Source organism: Mustela lutreola, chromosome 11 (genome assembly GCF_030435805.1).
Source record: "Mustela lutreola isolate mMusLut2 chromosome 11, mMusLut2.pri, whole genome shotgun sequence".
Taxonomy (NCBI): Eukaryota; Metazoa; Chordata; class Mammalia; order Carnivora; family Mustelidae; genus Mustela; species Mustela lutreola.
Window position 1 is genome coordinate 94,571,126 of NC_081300.1, and position 15,298 is coordinate 94,586,423.

At 44.1% G+C, this 15,298-nt stretch overlaps 1 protein-coding gene across 1 annotated transcript; it reads left to right on the forward strand.

The window, feature by feature from the left end:
- The first annotated feature begins 196 nt into the window (after nucleotides 1-196).
- GPN3 (GPN-loop GTPase 3) lies at nucleotides 197-14,447 on the forward strand. Its single transcript, XM_059139568.1, has 8 exons — nucleotides 197-416; nucleotides 3,279-3,387; nucleotides 9,583-9,750; nucleotides 11,032-11,156; nucleotides 12,043-12,158; nucleotides 12,284-12,380; nucleotides 12,891-13,019; nucleotides 13,737-14,447. Exons 1-8 carry the CDS (start codon nucleotides 369-371, stop codon nucleotides 13,797-13,799), a joined length of 855 nt encoding a protein of 284 aa, XP_058995551.1. The 5' UTR covers nucleotides 197-368; the 3' UTR covers nucleotides 13,800-14,447.
- The last annotated feature ends 851 nt before the right edge of the window (nucleotides 14,448-15,298 follow it).

The window sequence follows — 15,298 nt, forward strand, 5'->3', positions numbered from 1 at the left end:
GCGCAGGGATGCAGAATGTTAGCCGTTATCCGTTATCACCAAGGCAACCAGGCGTCTCTAGCATCCCAACTGCCAATTTCCGCCAGCTACTTCTGCGCACGCGCACACCGCCTTCCCTGCCCGCCTCCCCGCGAGCCCTCCGCCCCCGCGCTGAAGTTCCCTGAGAAGGCTTTTCACACGAGATTTGACCTGCGGGACGCTCCGTAGTCAGGGACGAGCTAGAACAGAAGGCACAAACAGACTTTGGATTGCGATTGGTTCGCACGTGGGGTTCCCGGCACTCAGTGAGCGCCGCGCGAAGGCTGAAGGGAGCGGGGCGGTCAGCTTCTGTTGTGAGGCGGGCGGCACGGACCACCGGGACCGCAGACATGCCTCGGTATGCGCAGCTGGTCATGGGCCCGGCCGGCAGCGGGAAGGTGAGGATTTGGTCGGAGAAGAGAAAAGTCGGAGAGCTCGTGGGAGGCAGGGAGGGGATCCTGGGATCAAGCAGGGACGTTCTGGTCCAGACCGCGGGACCGATGCGTGCTCTGGGGACCCTTGGGCTTTTGGCTTGGCTTCTGTAGTCTGGGCTGTAGTGCTCGTCGTTGTGGTATTGAAAGGGGAGTAACTAACGGTGGTGCTAACGTTTAAATTCTACTTATGCCCCAGATACTGCTTTTAAACTCCCAATTCATTTCCAGGACAACGCTGTGAGAGAACTCCTGTTATTCCCATTTTTACGGATGGGAATTTTACAGAAAATGAGATACAGAAAGGTTAAGTTCTTTGCCCAGATCCCAGAACTACTAAGTGACGGCTGGAATTTGCATCCAGTTTTGTGTAATTCCAGAATCCGTCCCTGTCCCCCTCATAGAAAGTTCAAGTGAGGTCTCATTAAATCACTGTTTCTCAGAGCTTGACACATGGACTTCTGATATATAGAGACGATTTTAGGAGGTACATGGGCCTAACATTAATGAACATTGAATCATATTGAGAAAATTACTCCCTTTTCAATCCTCTTTCAGTTTGCATTGAAGTGAAATTGTCAGTTGGATGCTTGTATACCTTTAATACTTCTTTAATCAAGTCTCTTCAGAGATAAGATTTTAGAGCTTTTGACCTTTTTATTTAGCCAGAACAGAAAGAGCTTTAAGGGATTTTTATGGTTACCTTCATGTTATAACTGGTATTCTATTTACAAGAGAGGTGTGATTTTTTTCTTGTGAACAAGTATGAGTGGAGTAATATGAGAGACATTCAAATATAGTAATGGGTGAAGGTGTTAGTCAAATAACAGAAGTGTGAGAAGCACTGGAGCCTGTGGAGGTGTTGTTTGGCTTCAGTCTTTTATTTTATTTTATTTTTATTTATTTATTTGACAGAGAGAGATATCATAAGTAGGCAGAGAGAGAGAGGAGGAAGCAGGCTCCCTGCTGAGCAGAGAGCCTGATGCGGGGCTCCATTCCAGGACCTTGAGATCATGACCTGAGCCGAAGGCAAAGGCTTTAACCCACTGAGCCACCCAGGTGCCCCTGGCTTCAGTCTTGAACACATTGTTCTAAGGCTTGACCTATTCTGAGTGTAGGAGATCCACATATGACTGTAATGTAGCCCTTGCCTACCCAAAGTCTATAGTCTACTTGGGAAGATTGATAGATGCCTTGCCAATTAAAACATAGTGTGAGGGGCACCTGGGTGGTTCAGTGGGTTAAAGCCTTTGCCTTCGGCTTGGGTCATGATCCCAGGGTCCTGGCATCGAGCTCCGCATCGGGCTCTCTGCTCAGCGGGGAGCCTGCTTCCCTTCTTCTCTCTCTGCCTGCCTTTCTGCCTACTTGTGATCTCTGTCAAATAAATAAAATCTTTAAAAAAATAAATAAAATGTAGTGTGATTGCATGGAGAGGGCCTCCTTTTCGGCAGAGAGAATAGTATGTCGCAAAGGTCACTGAGCATGATAGAAGTTATTTTCTATATTCCAGATGAATTTTCAGACTGATTATGTTAGACAAGTACTTTCCTACAGATTTTTGATGCCTACTTTTAGAAGTACCACTGACGTGTTCTCTGTGCTAGTCACTGTTCTGGACCCTAGGCATCATATAGTGAACAAAACACACACACGCACACAAATCTCTGCTCTGGGAGAGTTTATATCCAAATATATTAAGTGAATTAGAAATAATTATCAAGCATTTATTATGTACCAGGTACCATGCTGGTCCTAGGCTTATAAAACTGAGTAAAAGACAGCCCTGCATTTAAACAGAAAGTGGGAAAAACAGACAAGTAGCCTAGAAATTTTAACATAGTATGTTAAGGACTAAATGAGGGATAAGGAATTCGCTAAACCAAAAGTTGCAAACTGATAGCCCACCTCTAGACTATTTATTGACCTCAGTGTGCTCTCATTTGGAAATACTTCCCCTTGCTTGGCAAACACATTCACATCTCTTGGCTTAAACATACCCCCCTCTCTCTGTCCCCCGCTGAAACATCCCTGACTACCCTACTTAGAGCTTTGTTTGGACTGTAATCATCTTGGTGGAGACATTGTGTGTTAGGTGCTGCATGGTATGATCAGAAGTCTTCCCTTTAAATTCCACGTGTTGCATGTTAAAGCAGCAAGGAACCTTTTTTTTTTTTTTTTAAGATTTTATTTATTTATTTGAAAGACAGAGATCACAAGTAGGCAGAGAGGCAGGCAGAGAGAGAGAGGAGGAAGCAGGCTCCCTGCCGAGCAGAGAGCCCGATGTGGGACTCGATCCCAGGACCCTGAGATCATGACCTGAGCCAAAGGCAGCGGCTCAACCCACTGAGCCACCCAGGCGCCCCTAGAGCAGCAAGGAGCCTTAGTGGTCGTGGAGGCCATCCCAGTTAGAGACAAGAAAAGTGCGGGGGCCGGGAGGGTGGGGTGCAACACCTGGCTGGTTCATTTGGTGGATCCCACAACTGATCCTTGATCTTGGGGTTAAGTGTGAGCCCTGCGTTGGGTGTAGAGATTACTTAAGAATAAAATCTTTTTAAAGAAAAAGAAGAGGAAACTGAGGGGCAAAGTAGAGAAGCACTTTGGCTAAAGTTACCCGTGAGTCCCAGCCACGTCAGGATCTGCAGCCCAGTTAGGTGTCCCGACTCCCAGCCTGGTACCTTTCCTGTTTTCAGTTGGCTTCTTGGTCAGTGAAAGCATAGTTTTGACCTTTGTGGACACTGACCAAGGGATATAGGGTGTCCCTTTGGGGATGCAGGCGGTAGCACTACACTGCCTGTCGCTTTGACCCCCTCGTGCCTTGTGACGTTACAGAGCACCTACTGTGCCACCATGGTCCAGCACTGTGAAGCCCTCAATCGGTCCGTGCAAGTTGTGAACCTAGATCCTGCAGCAGAACACTTCAACTACTCCGTGATGGCTGGTGAGTCCTGAGCAGAGCCTCCACACTCCTTGAGGAGAAATAAGGGGGTGGAGAGGCCACGAGTGCTGGCTGCTTGGCACAGAAGCTGAAAACGTAATTATTATAGTCTGCTGCCCTATTCCATGGTGAACAATATGAGGCTGAATGTCATTCGGTGACATCCACTCATGATGACATGTGCGACAGTATCCTTTCTTGGTCTTTAGATTAGGAATTAAGTGAGTAGAGTCCTCCCTCCTCTCTCATCACAATTCCCTTCTGTCCCCTTCCATGCTTAGTCCTGCTGTGGTGAATCAGGTTTACTGCAAATCGTAGTATAAGTGAGCAGCTTAACTGTTTCAAGTTTTTAAAAATTCTTTTAGGTGGACCTCCTGTTCTTTCTCTCTAAAAAAAAAAAAAGAAGGGCACCTGGGTGGCTCAGTGGGTTAAAGCCTCTGCCTTCGGCTCAGGTCACGATCTCAGGGTCCTGGGATCAGGCCCCACATCGGGCTCTCTGCTCCGTGGGGGAGCCTGCTTCCACCCTCTCTGTCTCTGCCTGCCTCTGTCTGTCTACTTGTGATCTCTCTGTCAAATAAATAAATAATCTTTAAAAAAATAAAAAATTTTTAAAAAGAATTTTATTTACTTAATTTTTTTAGCAGGGCAGAAGGAGAGGGAGAGAGAGACTCTTAAGTAGGGTCCACGCCCAGTGCAGAGCCCAACTTGGGGCTTGATCTCACAATCGTGAGATCATGTCCTGAGCCAAAAATCAAGAGTTGGACACTTAGCTGACTGAGCCACCCAAGCGTCCCTCAAATAAAATTATTTTAATTTATTCATCCAGATGTCTTTTGAACACCTATTTTTGCCAGACACCGGGGTTCTAGCAGAGAACAAGGCAGACATTATCCTAGTTTTCATGGACTTTTTAGCAGGGAGATGAGCAAAGGGATAAACATTACAGATTGTGATAAGGACTGCAAATTGGCCGATGAGAGGGAGGTTGGGGAAGTTGTTTTAGGAAGGATAGTTGAGAAGAAATCTCAAGAAGAGAGATTTGGGCCCAGACCCGAAGATAGTAATGTCCTCGCCAAGCTGGGGAGAGGCCTTCCAAGATGAGGGAACTTCAGGTCAGTAAATAGCCTAGAGATAGGAAGGGGTTTGGTATATTTCAGAAAAAGCAAAGATGTCAATGAGCTGGAGCATCAGGAGTGAAGGAAAGAAGCAGGTCGGTGCTAGTAGGACAGGAGAAGTTTGGGTTCTGTCCTGTTTTGTTAGTCTGTTTGAACTGCCTTAACAAAATACCACAGATGGGGCAGCTTAGAAACAACAGAAATGTATTTCTCATGGTTCTGGAGGTTGGATGCCCAAGACCAGGGCACCAACATAGGTTCTGGTGAAGGTCCTCTTCTAGAGAGAGGAGGACACTTAGCAGACTGCCAACTGCCCACTGTGTCATCACATGATGGAAGGGGACAATGGATCTCTCTGGGGATTTATTAGAGCACTAATCCCATTCATGAGGCACCATCCTCATGATCCAGTTGCCTCCCAAAAGCCCCACCTCCTCTTAGTATCACCTTGGGCATTTGGTTCTCAACATCAAAATTTTGAGGGAACGCAGACATTCAATCTGTAGCATTGAACAGGAGAATGCCATTGGAGGGTTGAAACCAGGGAGAAGATTGACATCTGATTATTTTAAAGATAACCGGCTCTCAGGGCACCTGGGTGGCTCAGTCAGTTAGGTATCTGCCTTTGGCTCAGGTCATGATCCCAGGGTCCTGGGATCAAGTCCCAGATCAGTCTCCTTGCCCAGCGGGGAGCCTGCTTCTCCTTCTCCCTCTGAATGCCTGACATTAATAAATAAGTAAAATCTTAAAAAAAGAAAAAAAGAACTACTTTTAAAAAAAAATAAATAAAGCTAACTGGCTCTCCAATGAAAAATGGACTCTAGGGCGTCAGGAGTAGAAGCAGGGACGAGCAGGCTGGCTATTGCACACGTCCGAGAGGCTTGTATTAGTGTGGTCATGGTGGAGATAGAAGCAGATGGATTCAGTATCTACTTTGCAAGTAGAATTAGCAGCATTTTGTGGGAGACTGAACCAGAAGGGTGTAAGAAAGGGAGAAAACACCAAGGGTGGCTCTTACTAGACTGTGACTGTCATACTAGATATGTGACTTGAATTGCGGAAGAGAGTGTGTGAAGCATTTATCAGGAAGGAAGATAAGTCTGTTCAGGTTTGAGGCCATTCTCTTTTCACTTACTAAGCTTGAGACATCTGATAGATATCTAAAAGGTGATGTCAAGGGGGCGCCTGGGTGGCTCAGTGGGTTAATCCTCTGCCTTCGGCTCAGGTCATGATCTCAGGGTCCTGGGATCGAGCCCCGCATTGGGCTCCCTGCTCAACAGAGAGCCTGCTTCCTCCTCTCTCTGCCTGCCTCTCTGCCTGCTTGTGATCTCTCTCTCTGTCAAATAAATAAATAAAATCTTTAAAAAATAAAAATAAAAGGTGATGTCAAGGAACCAGTTGGATACAGTAGTCTGCAACAAGGTCTGGCTTAGAGTTATAAATATGCGAGTCAGCAGCATATAGACAGGACGTAATGCTCCAGGACTAGGTGAGATCATTTTAGGAGGAAATATGCTGAGAGAAGAGAACCCAAAACCAAGCCTTGAAGTTGTCTGATCATCAGAGGTCTGGAGTGGGTGGTGGAGTCCATAAGGTCAGAGGAAAGCCAGGAAAATGTAGCATTGCAGAAGCCAGGAGGAGAGACTGAAGAAGTGGCTTGTGTGCTTGGTTATGTCAGGCATGGCTGTGAAGTTGTAGAAGATGAGGATGGAGAAGTGGCTGTTAGATGTGGCGGCGTGGAGATGGAGGCGACTTTGCCTAGCAGTTTCTGTGGAGTGGTTTGAAGAGTGACCTGAAGGTGATGGCCGCATCCGCAGAGGAGATGGGGAAGTTTCGGTGTGGAGGGAGAACTGGAGGGGGTAGGAGGGTCAAGGGAGGTTGCCTTTTAACACTGGAGATGCTAACCGGAACGGGCTTGATTTGTGAACAGAAACATCCGGTAGAGCAAGAGAAACTGAAAATGCCAGACAGTGGGAATAACTTCAAGAGTGAGAAAGGGGAGGGAGATCCCACACAAGTGGGGAGTTTTCCCATCGCTGGGAGTAGGGCGGGTTTTGTTTTTTTTTCCTTCAAAGTTTTATTTTTAAGTAATCTCTATACCCAGCACGGGGCTTGAACTCACAGCCCTGAGATCAAGAGTCGCAGGCACCACCGACTGAGCCACCAGGTGCCCCAGGAACAGGATGCTTCTTTTGTAACTAAAGGGAAGGCAGGGTGGAAGATACTGTGTGATACTGTAATACTGGTGAGAACATGAGAAATGCACTTTGGTTGGCTTCTGATTTCTGTTAATGACACGTGTGCCCTCAGGACATGATTGTGGCTGGAGGTGGGCGCACATGAGGTCGGGGAGGCAGGGGCTCAAAGAAGAGGAGGAGGTATGAAAGAGTCCTCTTCTGTAGGGAAAGGGATTGCTGGGGCGCCTGGGTGACTCAGTCAGTTAAGCATCCAACTCTTGATTTTGGGTCAGGTCATGATCTCAGGGCCGGGAAATTGAGCCCCGTGTTGGGCTCCACAGCAAGCATAGAGTCTGCTTAAAATTCTCTCTCTCCCTCACTCTCTGCCCCTCAAAAAAACAAAAAAAGTTTTGCTTTTCTTTGGTCGCACCCAACAGAAAGCACTGAAGCCAGCTTACGTAAAGTGAGGATATTCATTGATTGATTGACTAACTGATTTTTATTTATTTATTGAAGATTTTTTTTATTTATTAATTGACAGAGAGAGTCGCAGGAAGAGAGGGAACACAAGCTAGGGGAGAGGGAGAAGCACACATCCCACCGAGCAGGAAGCCCAACGTGGAGCTCCATCCCAGGACCCTGGGATCATGACCTGAGCTGAAGGCAGGTGCTTAGTGACTGAGCCACACAGGTGCCCCAAGGAGGATTTTTTTTAAGAAGGAATTGGTGGGGGGGCCCTGGTGGCTCAGTTGTTTAGTATCTGCCTTGGGCTCAGGTCATGATCCCAGGGTCCTGAGATCAAGCCCCACATCAGGCTCCCTGTTCCGTGGGAAGCCTTTTCCCTCTCCCGTTCCCCGCCCCACCTTGTGTCCTGCTCCCCCTGCTATGTTCCGTCTCTCACTATGTCTCTCTCTGTCAAATAAATAAATAAAATCTTTTTTAAAAACGAAAATTAAAAAAAAGAAAAAGCAACTAACAAACTGAAGTTGGCTTTCGCTCTGTCTCTGCCTTTTTCTCCCTCTTACAGACCAGTCTTCTCGGCTTCCGGGGCCCCAGCAAGGTGCCACAAACCTCAGGTTCCCATCACTTTCTGGTCCAGATGTCTTAATGACTGACTTGTGTCCTTGAGTCATCCTTTTGGAAGATCCAGTTTCATTGTCCCGACTTGAGTCAGAGATGTACCCCTCAGATAGGGAGAGGAAGTACATAAGAAGGTATTAGCCACCAAAAAAAAATAAATACATTTAAAAAAAAAAAACAAAGAAGAAGGTATTAGCCACCTAAACGTGGCTATGAGTGAGGCAGTTGTCTGTGAACAGATATTGTAGGTTTGTGCACAGACATTAAAAACCTGTGGGAGAACGTTGTAAATACAGATGTCCAAAATCAGTAGTAGCAGAGAACTATGCGTATACCTGATCTTTAAGCCCCTGCTGTACGTGATTAAGCTACGTTATCTCATAGAGCCTTCATCCTTCAACCCCAGGATATAGGTTTGTCCCTCATTTTATAAATAAAGTGAGGCGTGAAGAAGTTAAGTAGCTTCCCTGAGGTCGTGTTAAGAAACAGCAATTGGGGGAGGCGCCTGGGTGGCTCAGTGGGTTAAAGCCTCTGCCTTCCGCTCAGGTCATGATTCCAGGGTCCTGGGATTGAGTCCCACGTCTGGCTCCTTGCTCAGCAGGGAGTCTGCTTCTCTTTCTGCCTCTCGCTCTTTTGCTCCCCTGCTTGTGCTCTCTCTCTAACAAATAAAATCTTAAAAAAAAAATCAAAAAACAGCTATTGGTTTTCTTGGTTTGGGTTTGTTTTTTTTTTTTTAATTTTAATTTTTTTTTATTTATTTGACAGAGATCACAAGTAGGCAGAAAGAGAGAGGAGGAAGCAGGCTCCCCGCCGAGCAGAGAGAGAACCTGATGCGGGGCTTGATCCCAGGACTCTGGGATCATGACCTGAGTTGAAGGCAGAGGCTTTAACCCACTGAGCCACCCATGCGCCCCTGGTTTTGTTTTAATCATTTTAGAATAGGTAGTATATATTGTTGTGGTTTAAAATGCTAAAGGTACAGAAGAGTAAGTATTCAGTAAAATGTCTCCCAGGTCTATGTCCCAGTAATTGGCTCCCCTCCCTGCAGGAACCCAGTGTTGCCAGTTTCTAGGGTGTCTTTCCATAGAGAATCTATGGATATAAAATCAGATATATGTATTATTATATATATGTAGCAGATCTTTGTCTTTTTGTTGTTGTTGCTGTTGTTAACACAAGTGATGGCATTTTTTTTTTTAAGATTTTTATTTATTTATTTGACAGAGAGAGAGATCACAAATAGAGAGGCAGGCAGAGAGAGAGAGGAAAGCAAGCTCCCCACTGAGCAGGGAGCCCAATGCAGGGCTCGATTCCAGGACCCTGGATTATGACCGGAGCGGAAGGCAGAGGCTTTCACCCACTGAGCCACCCAGGCATCCCATCACATCCATATTTAAAGAGCTTCTTGGCGGGGCGCCTGGGTGGCTCAGTGGGTTAAGCCCCTGCCTTCGGCTCGGGTCATGATCTCGGGGTCCTGGGATCGAGTCCCGCATTGGGCTCTCTGCTCAGCAGGGAGCCTGCTTCCCTTCCTCTCTCTCTCTGCCTGCCTCTCTACCTACTTGTGATCTCTCTCTATCAAATAAATAAATAAAATCTTTTAAAAAAAAATAAATAAAGAGCTTCTCCTTTTAATGGTTACATAGGAGCCCGTTGTCTGGGTGTACAGTAATTAAATTGGTTCCCACAAACACTACTACAGTGAATAATCATAAACAGATATAGTTTTTATACATGTGAGTTTTTATATAATTATTAACTACCACTAACAAGGGAAACAATTTTTGAATGGATATTCTTATATTCTGGGCCCTGTCTGTCTTTTGCAGACATCCGGGAACTGATTGAGGTAGATGACGTCATGGAGGACGACTCTCTGCGATTTGGTCCCAACGGAGGATTGGTATTTTGCATGGAGTACTTTGCTAATAATTTTGACTGGCTAGAGAGCTGTCTTGGCCACGTGGAGGATGACTATATCCTTTTTGACTGTCCAGGTAAGTCAGCAATTTGAATGTGCCGTGTTCCTTGAAGTTGTGCTAATTCTGTCCCAAGTGAGAGAAAGTGGACTGAGCCTTCCTAGCTCTTAAGTACTCTGCAGTGAGATGCAAAGCTCTTATTTACTGGCTCTCACTCATTCAGTGAGTTTACTGAGTGCTCAGTTTATATGCTGGGAATACCACAGACACCCAGATAGCCATGGTCTTTGCCGTCGCAGAGCTCACGGTCAAGTGGGAGTGTTAGACACAATGAACAAAATCACCCAGATTATCACTTAATATTAATTTATGACAGGTGCTCCCTAGGAGTAGGAAGAGCATCACATAGCAACAAGGTTAGGAGGCTTCTGATCACGTGGCCTGTAAGCTGGGCTGTGGGGTGAAGGTGAAGGAGTCCATGGTCCAGGCAGAGGCACAGTGTGCCAGAAACCTTGACGCAGGAAGGAGTAAGGCGGGTTTAGGGCCCCAAGAAGGCCAGTGTGGCCCGAGTGCTGGAAACCCAGGGAAATGTCATGCGGTGATGCTTGCAGAGGACAGATAATCACACACAAAACTTCTTTTTTTTTTTTTTTTTTAAGATTTTATTTATTTGACAGACAGAGATCACAAGTAGGCAGAGAGGCAGGTAGAGAGAGAGGGGGAAGCAGGCTCCCTACCGAGCAGAGAGCCCCATGCAGGGCTTGATCCCAGGACCCTGGGATCATGTCCTGAGCTGAAGGCAGAGGCTTTAACCCCCTGAGCCACCCAGGTGCCCCTGCAACACACACAACTTCTTAAGCCAGCTTGTGGGTTTTAGACTTGAGGCTGACCTAGCTGTGATCCTTTGTGACTCTCACTTTATTTTCCCTCACTTAGTATTTCACTTTACCTTATTTTTTATTTTTAGAGAGAAAGCGTATGTGTGTACAAGGGTTGGGGGAGGTAGAGGAAGAGAGAAAGAGAATGTTCAGCAGCCTCCATTGGAGCTCGACGTGGGTCTCGATCTCACAACCCTCAGCCACAATGAAGAGTCAGACACTTAATGGACTGAACCACCCGGTGTCCCCCCTTTGTTTTAGAGAGAGAGAGAGAATATTTTCCCTTGATTTTAGTTGAACCCATAGAAAAGCACATACATCCTAAGCATACAGCTTGATGAATATTCCCAAAAAACACAACACCTTTGTAGCACTCGCTTTTGGTTCCCTTTTTTAACCATCTTATAGGAAAATTCTTTTCGTGTAGTTTGATGACTACCTATTTCCTGTTTGTATCAGTCTTGTCATGTTCTTCATGTAGGTCAGATTGAGCTGTATACACACCTGCCCGTGATGAAACAGCTGGTCCAGCAGCTGGAACAATGGGAGTTCCGAGTCTGCGGAGTTTTTCTCGTCGATTCTCAGTTCATGGTGGAGTCATTCAAGGTTTGAAGATCAGTCTTACTGGTTTTTTTAGTCCTCCTTTAGGGACTCTGTGATCGCAGCCCTCTGGACATTTCAGAAACTATATTCCAGAATAATTTAGTATCCTTTATTATTCAGTTATTGTAATGACACATTTTTAACTCAAAGATGATGTTATGATATTGTATAGATTTGGGGAAACTACTTACCAAGAAAAATGAGGCAGATGCATATTTTATAAGTATTTTTAATTCTCTGAGTGCCTTTTGTCTAGTGTATGAACTCAATTTCCCATTAATCGCCCTTAAGGAATATTCAGTGGAAAAGAGGTTAAGATACCGTCTAAATTGAGATTTGTGATCATTGTAAAATTTTTTATTTTAGAGTGAAGGGAGAAGCAGAGGGAAAAGGAGAGAAAGAATCTTAAGCCAGCCCCATGCCCAGCACGGAGCCCAATGTGGGGTTCCATCCCACAACCCTGAGATCATGACCTTAGTTGAAATCAAGAGTTGGGCACTTAAACAACTAAACTACCCAGGCATTCCCCCTACCCCCCACCCCCTGCTTAAAAGATTTTATTTTTTAGTAATCTCTATATCTAACATGGGGCTCGAACTTACAACCCAGAGATCAAGAGTCATTTGCTCTGCCAACCAAGCCAGTCTGGTGCCCCATGATTACTGTAAATTAAATTAAATCTACCTCTTTCCTCCTTATTCAGTAACTACCTTTGGAAGCCAAGGGTCAACCATCTATCTAATTAGTAGACTGTCTTTTCTTTAGGATAAGCATTTCTTTTACTTAGGCCAGTTTTGTTTCTGTGAGGAGCAAAAGCCTCTCTTTTATGTGGAGACCAGTGAATTTTCTTCGCAACAGTTCCTCTTCCCTTTTCTGTTCCCTCCTTCAGTTTATTTCTGGCATTTTGGCAGCGCTGAGTGCTATGATCTCTCTAGAAATTCCACAAGTTAACATCATGACAAAAATGGATCTGCTGAGCAAGAAAGCTAAAAAGGAAATTGAAAAGTGAGTTCACGTCTTCCATTATCATCAAATCTTAATTGCAGAGATGTGATTATCTATTAGTCACAAATCTAGTTTCCTGATTTATTCTTCCTTTTATTCATCAGTTTTCTTTCTCACTTTCAAAGGTTTCTAGACCCAGACATGTATTCTTTATTAGATGATTCCGCAAGTGGCTTACGAAGCAAAAAATTCAAAAAGTTGACTAAAGCTATATGTGGACTGGTAAGTTTTTCAAGTTTTTTTTAAATGGCCTGGTCATCTGTTTACCCATAGCTAGGCAGTGGCAACCGTTATAGAAAGCACAGTCCAATCCTGTTTCCTTGCAGAGGGGAGGGAGGTGGGGGCAGGCTGTGGACTGGCCGGTCAGTAGTTTAATTTAGAAGTAGTTATTGGTAGCTGATAAGTTAACTGACATGTCTATTATTCCAGACCATTTGGGGAGTTCAGAACTGTCTGTACCCTTTTGAAACTTCCGATGGTTGTTGAATTCAGATAAATATCTATGAAAGAGTAGGTGTCTAGTTAAGTAATAAGTTAATGAGTGTACTGGGAGGTTAGAGGTCAGGAAAATCAATGATGTCTTGCTTTTGTTCTCTCTCCCGCCCCCCTCCTCCTTCCACACACAAATGTTTTTAATCAGAAGTATAAATGGTTATAAACTAAAGTGTAACTTGAAAATTAAGTATTTTGTACAGCTTCAGAATGACCCTTTATGAAATTCCCAACGTGCAGATTGATGACTACAGCATGGTTCGATTTTTGCCTTACGATCAGTCGGACGAAGAAAGCATGAACATTGTGTTACAGCATATTGATTTTGCCATTCAGTATGGAGAAGACTTAGAATTCAAAGAACCAAAGGTAATTTTTAATCATTGACTTTTGGTAACCGTGTTTACCAGCACTCAGTGGCCTCCTGTGTAATCCCAGTAACTCCTCAGCTTTTGTCTTAGCAGCAGTAGTAACCGGGCATGTTGAGGGGGTGTCTGAAATTGACATCTGTCCTCAACAAACAGTATCTGTTATTGAGGCACTGTTACCCAGTTTCTTTGTCCTCGGGGCTTGGGGGTATGTGCAGAGAGTAGATGAAAGCCCATTGAACTTGGGCCGCCCTCACATTATGGTGATTGTCATACGCCACTATCTCAAGCAAATTAGCCGAGAGCAAGTGTAAACTCAAGTTAAAATGCTTCCAACGAGGGGTGCCTGGGTGGCTCAGTGGGTTAAAGCCTCTGCCTTCAGCTCAGGTCATGACCTCAGGGTCATGGGATCGAGCCCCACGTCGGGCTCTCTGCTAAGCTGGGAGCCTGCTTCCTCCTCTCTCTCTGCCTTCTTTTGATCTCTGTCTGTCAAGTAAATAAAATCTTAAAAAAAAAAAATGCTTCCAACGAGATATAAGTAATTTACCACGAAGCTGGAAAGATTCTATCAGTCATGCTTTTTGCCTCTGTAAGAGACACCTACATTGCAGCTGGACATTATCTCTTGGAAGAGCATTATCTGAAAAATAGGTCAGCACGTCCTCGGTTTAACTTAGGGGAAATGAATATTTTCTGTTTTGTGTTTCCTTTGTGTCAGGAACATGAAGACGACTCTTCTGCTATGTTTGATGAATATTTTCAAGGACACCAGAATGAGTGAAAAATTTATGAGTAACTCTATATGTGAATCACCTGCGACTGAATCAGCAAGACTTTCTTTTCTTCAAAGGATGCAATACCAGAAGGCTACTTATTTCAATGAAAAAAGTAATACTTGGCTCTTTCTCAGCAGCATGCCTGAATCAAATTCTAGTTATTCGGAAATAGCTGGTGTTTTAAGTGGAATCTTTTAGTATTATTTTAACAGCATCAATTTAGATTTTAAATGTTGAAATTGACATGAATGCACATAGACTTGTATATAATATAAATGAGCATTTGTGATACAGTTAGGACCCAGTCTACCTTTACTTTTACTATTTGATTTTTATTGTTTTTGAAGAGTTTTTTTTGGAGAGGCAGGAATTACTATAACAAAATACAGTCATCTGTGTCCCAAGGGAAAAATCTGGAAGGATATAGTTAAGACCATTGCTTATCTGTAGGTCTGAGTTTTCCTACATTGAAAATGTATAGTTTATGTAATTAAAAAATGAAAAATAAATGTTTTAAAATATATATATGTATATAAATAAAAGAAATAGAAAGATAGCACTAACCTTTCACTAAACTTCTGTTTTCCAGTCAGAATTTGAAACACTCAGCCTGGGCAAGTTTTTGAATGAATAAATTTGTCCTAGTTTCAAAACATAGTTCATGATTTCTTTAAAAATGCAGTTTGTAGTCGCTGAGCATTTAAAAATTTATACTTTCCTGGAATAATAAGAGATACACACAAAAATGCAAAAGACAGTTTTTTCTTTTAAATATGTGCATTGGTTGAAGTGTTTTGTTTTCAGTGTCTTTAAGTTCAGTAGCGTTGGGTGTGAAAGCATGGAAAGTCAACAGATATTTCTCTAGCATGCCATGGCCAGGCCCTACTAAAGCAAAATAGAATCTAACTTACTGAGTTCTGCCAGATCTTATGCTAAGAAACATTTTACATAATCTCTTCCATTTAATAATGGGACCAAGTTTTATTGGCTATTTGGCCCTGGATAGTCCAACTAATACAAATTAAGCCCTTAAAAAACCCACAACTGAGGTTAAATTTTTAATCATTCTTGGACTAGATAGCAGGAGTACACCTATAGTGTCACTGATCCATTTTAACTAAAGATGTGCCAAGTGTGAGGAACCATAGCTATCAGTGGTATCTTGTATTTGGGAGCTTAGGCTAAGGGCAAAAGTTTGGTATTTGCATCATGGTCCATTGGTGTGAGCTGTTGTCATGGGGGTAGTCAAAAGAACATGAGTGGGCATCCTGAGAATGTGCTGTCCCTCTTGGGGCCTCTCCCTATGGCCGAGTACTGGTGTTGCTAATTCTTAGAAATTTTATTGTTATGGAAGAAAGGAAAGGCAACTTCATTTGCCCTCACTGCTCCTTGAGCTATTCTTCCTGGTTCAGGTTTTGGAGAATCCAGTGTGTGCCTCTGGGCAAGAAGTGAAGGGCTAGATTGAATTTCCTTCCCCTCTGGACACAGGTTTCAAAGACAAGTA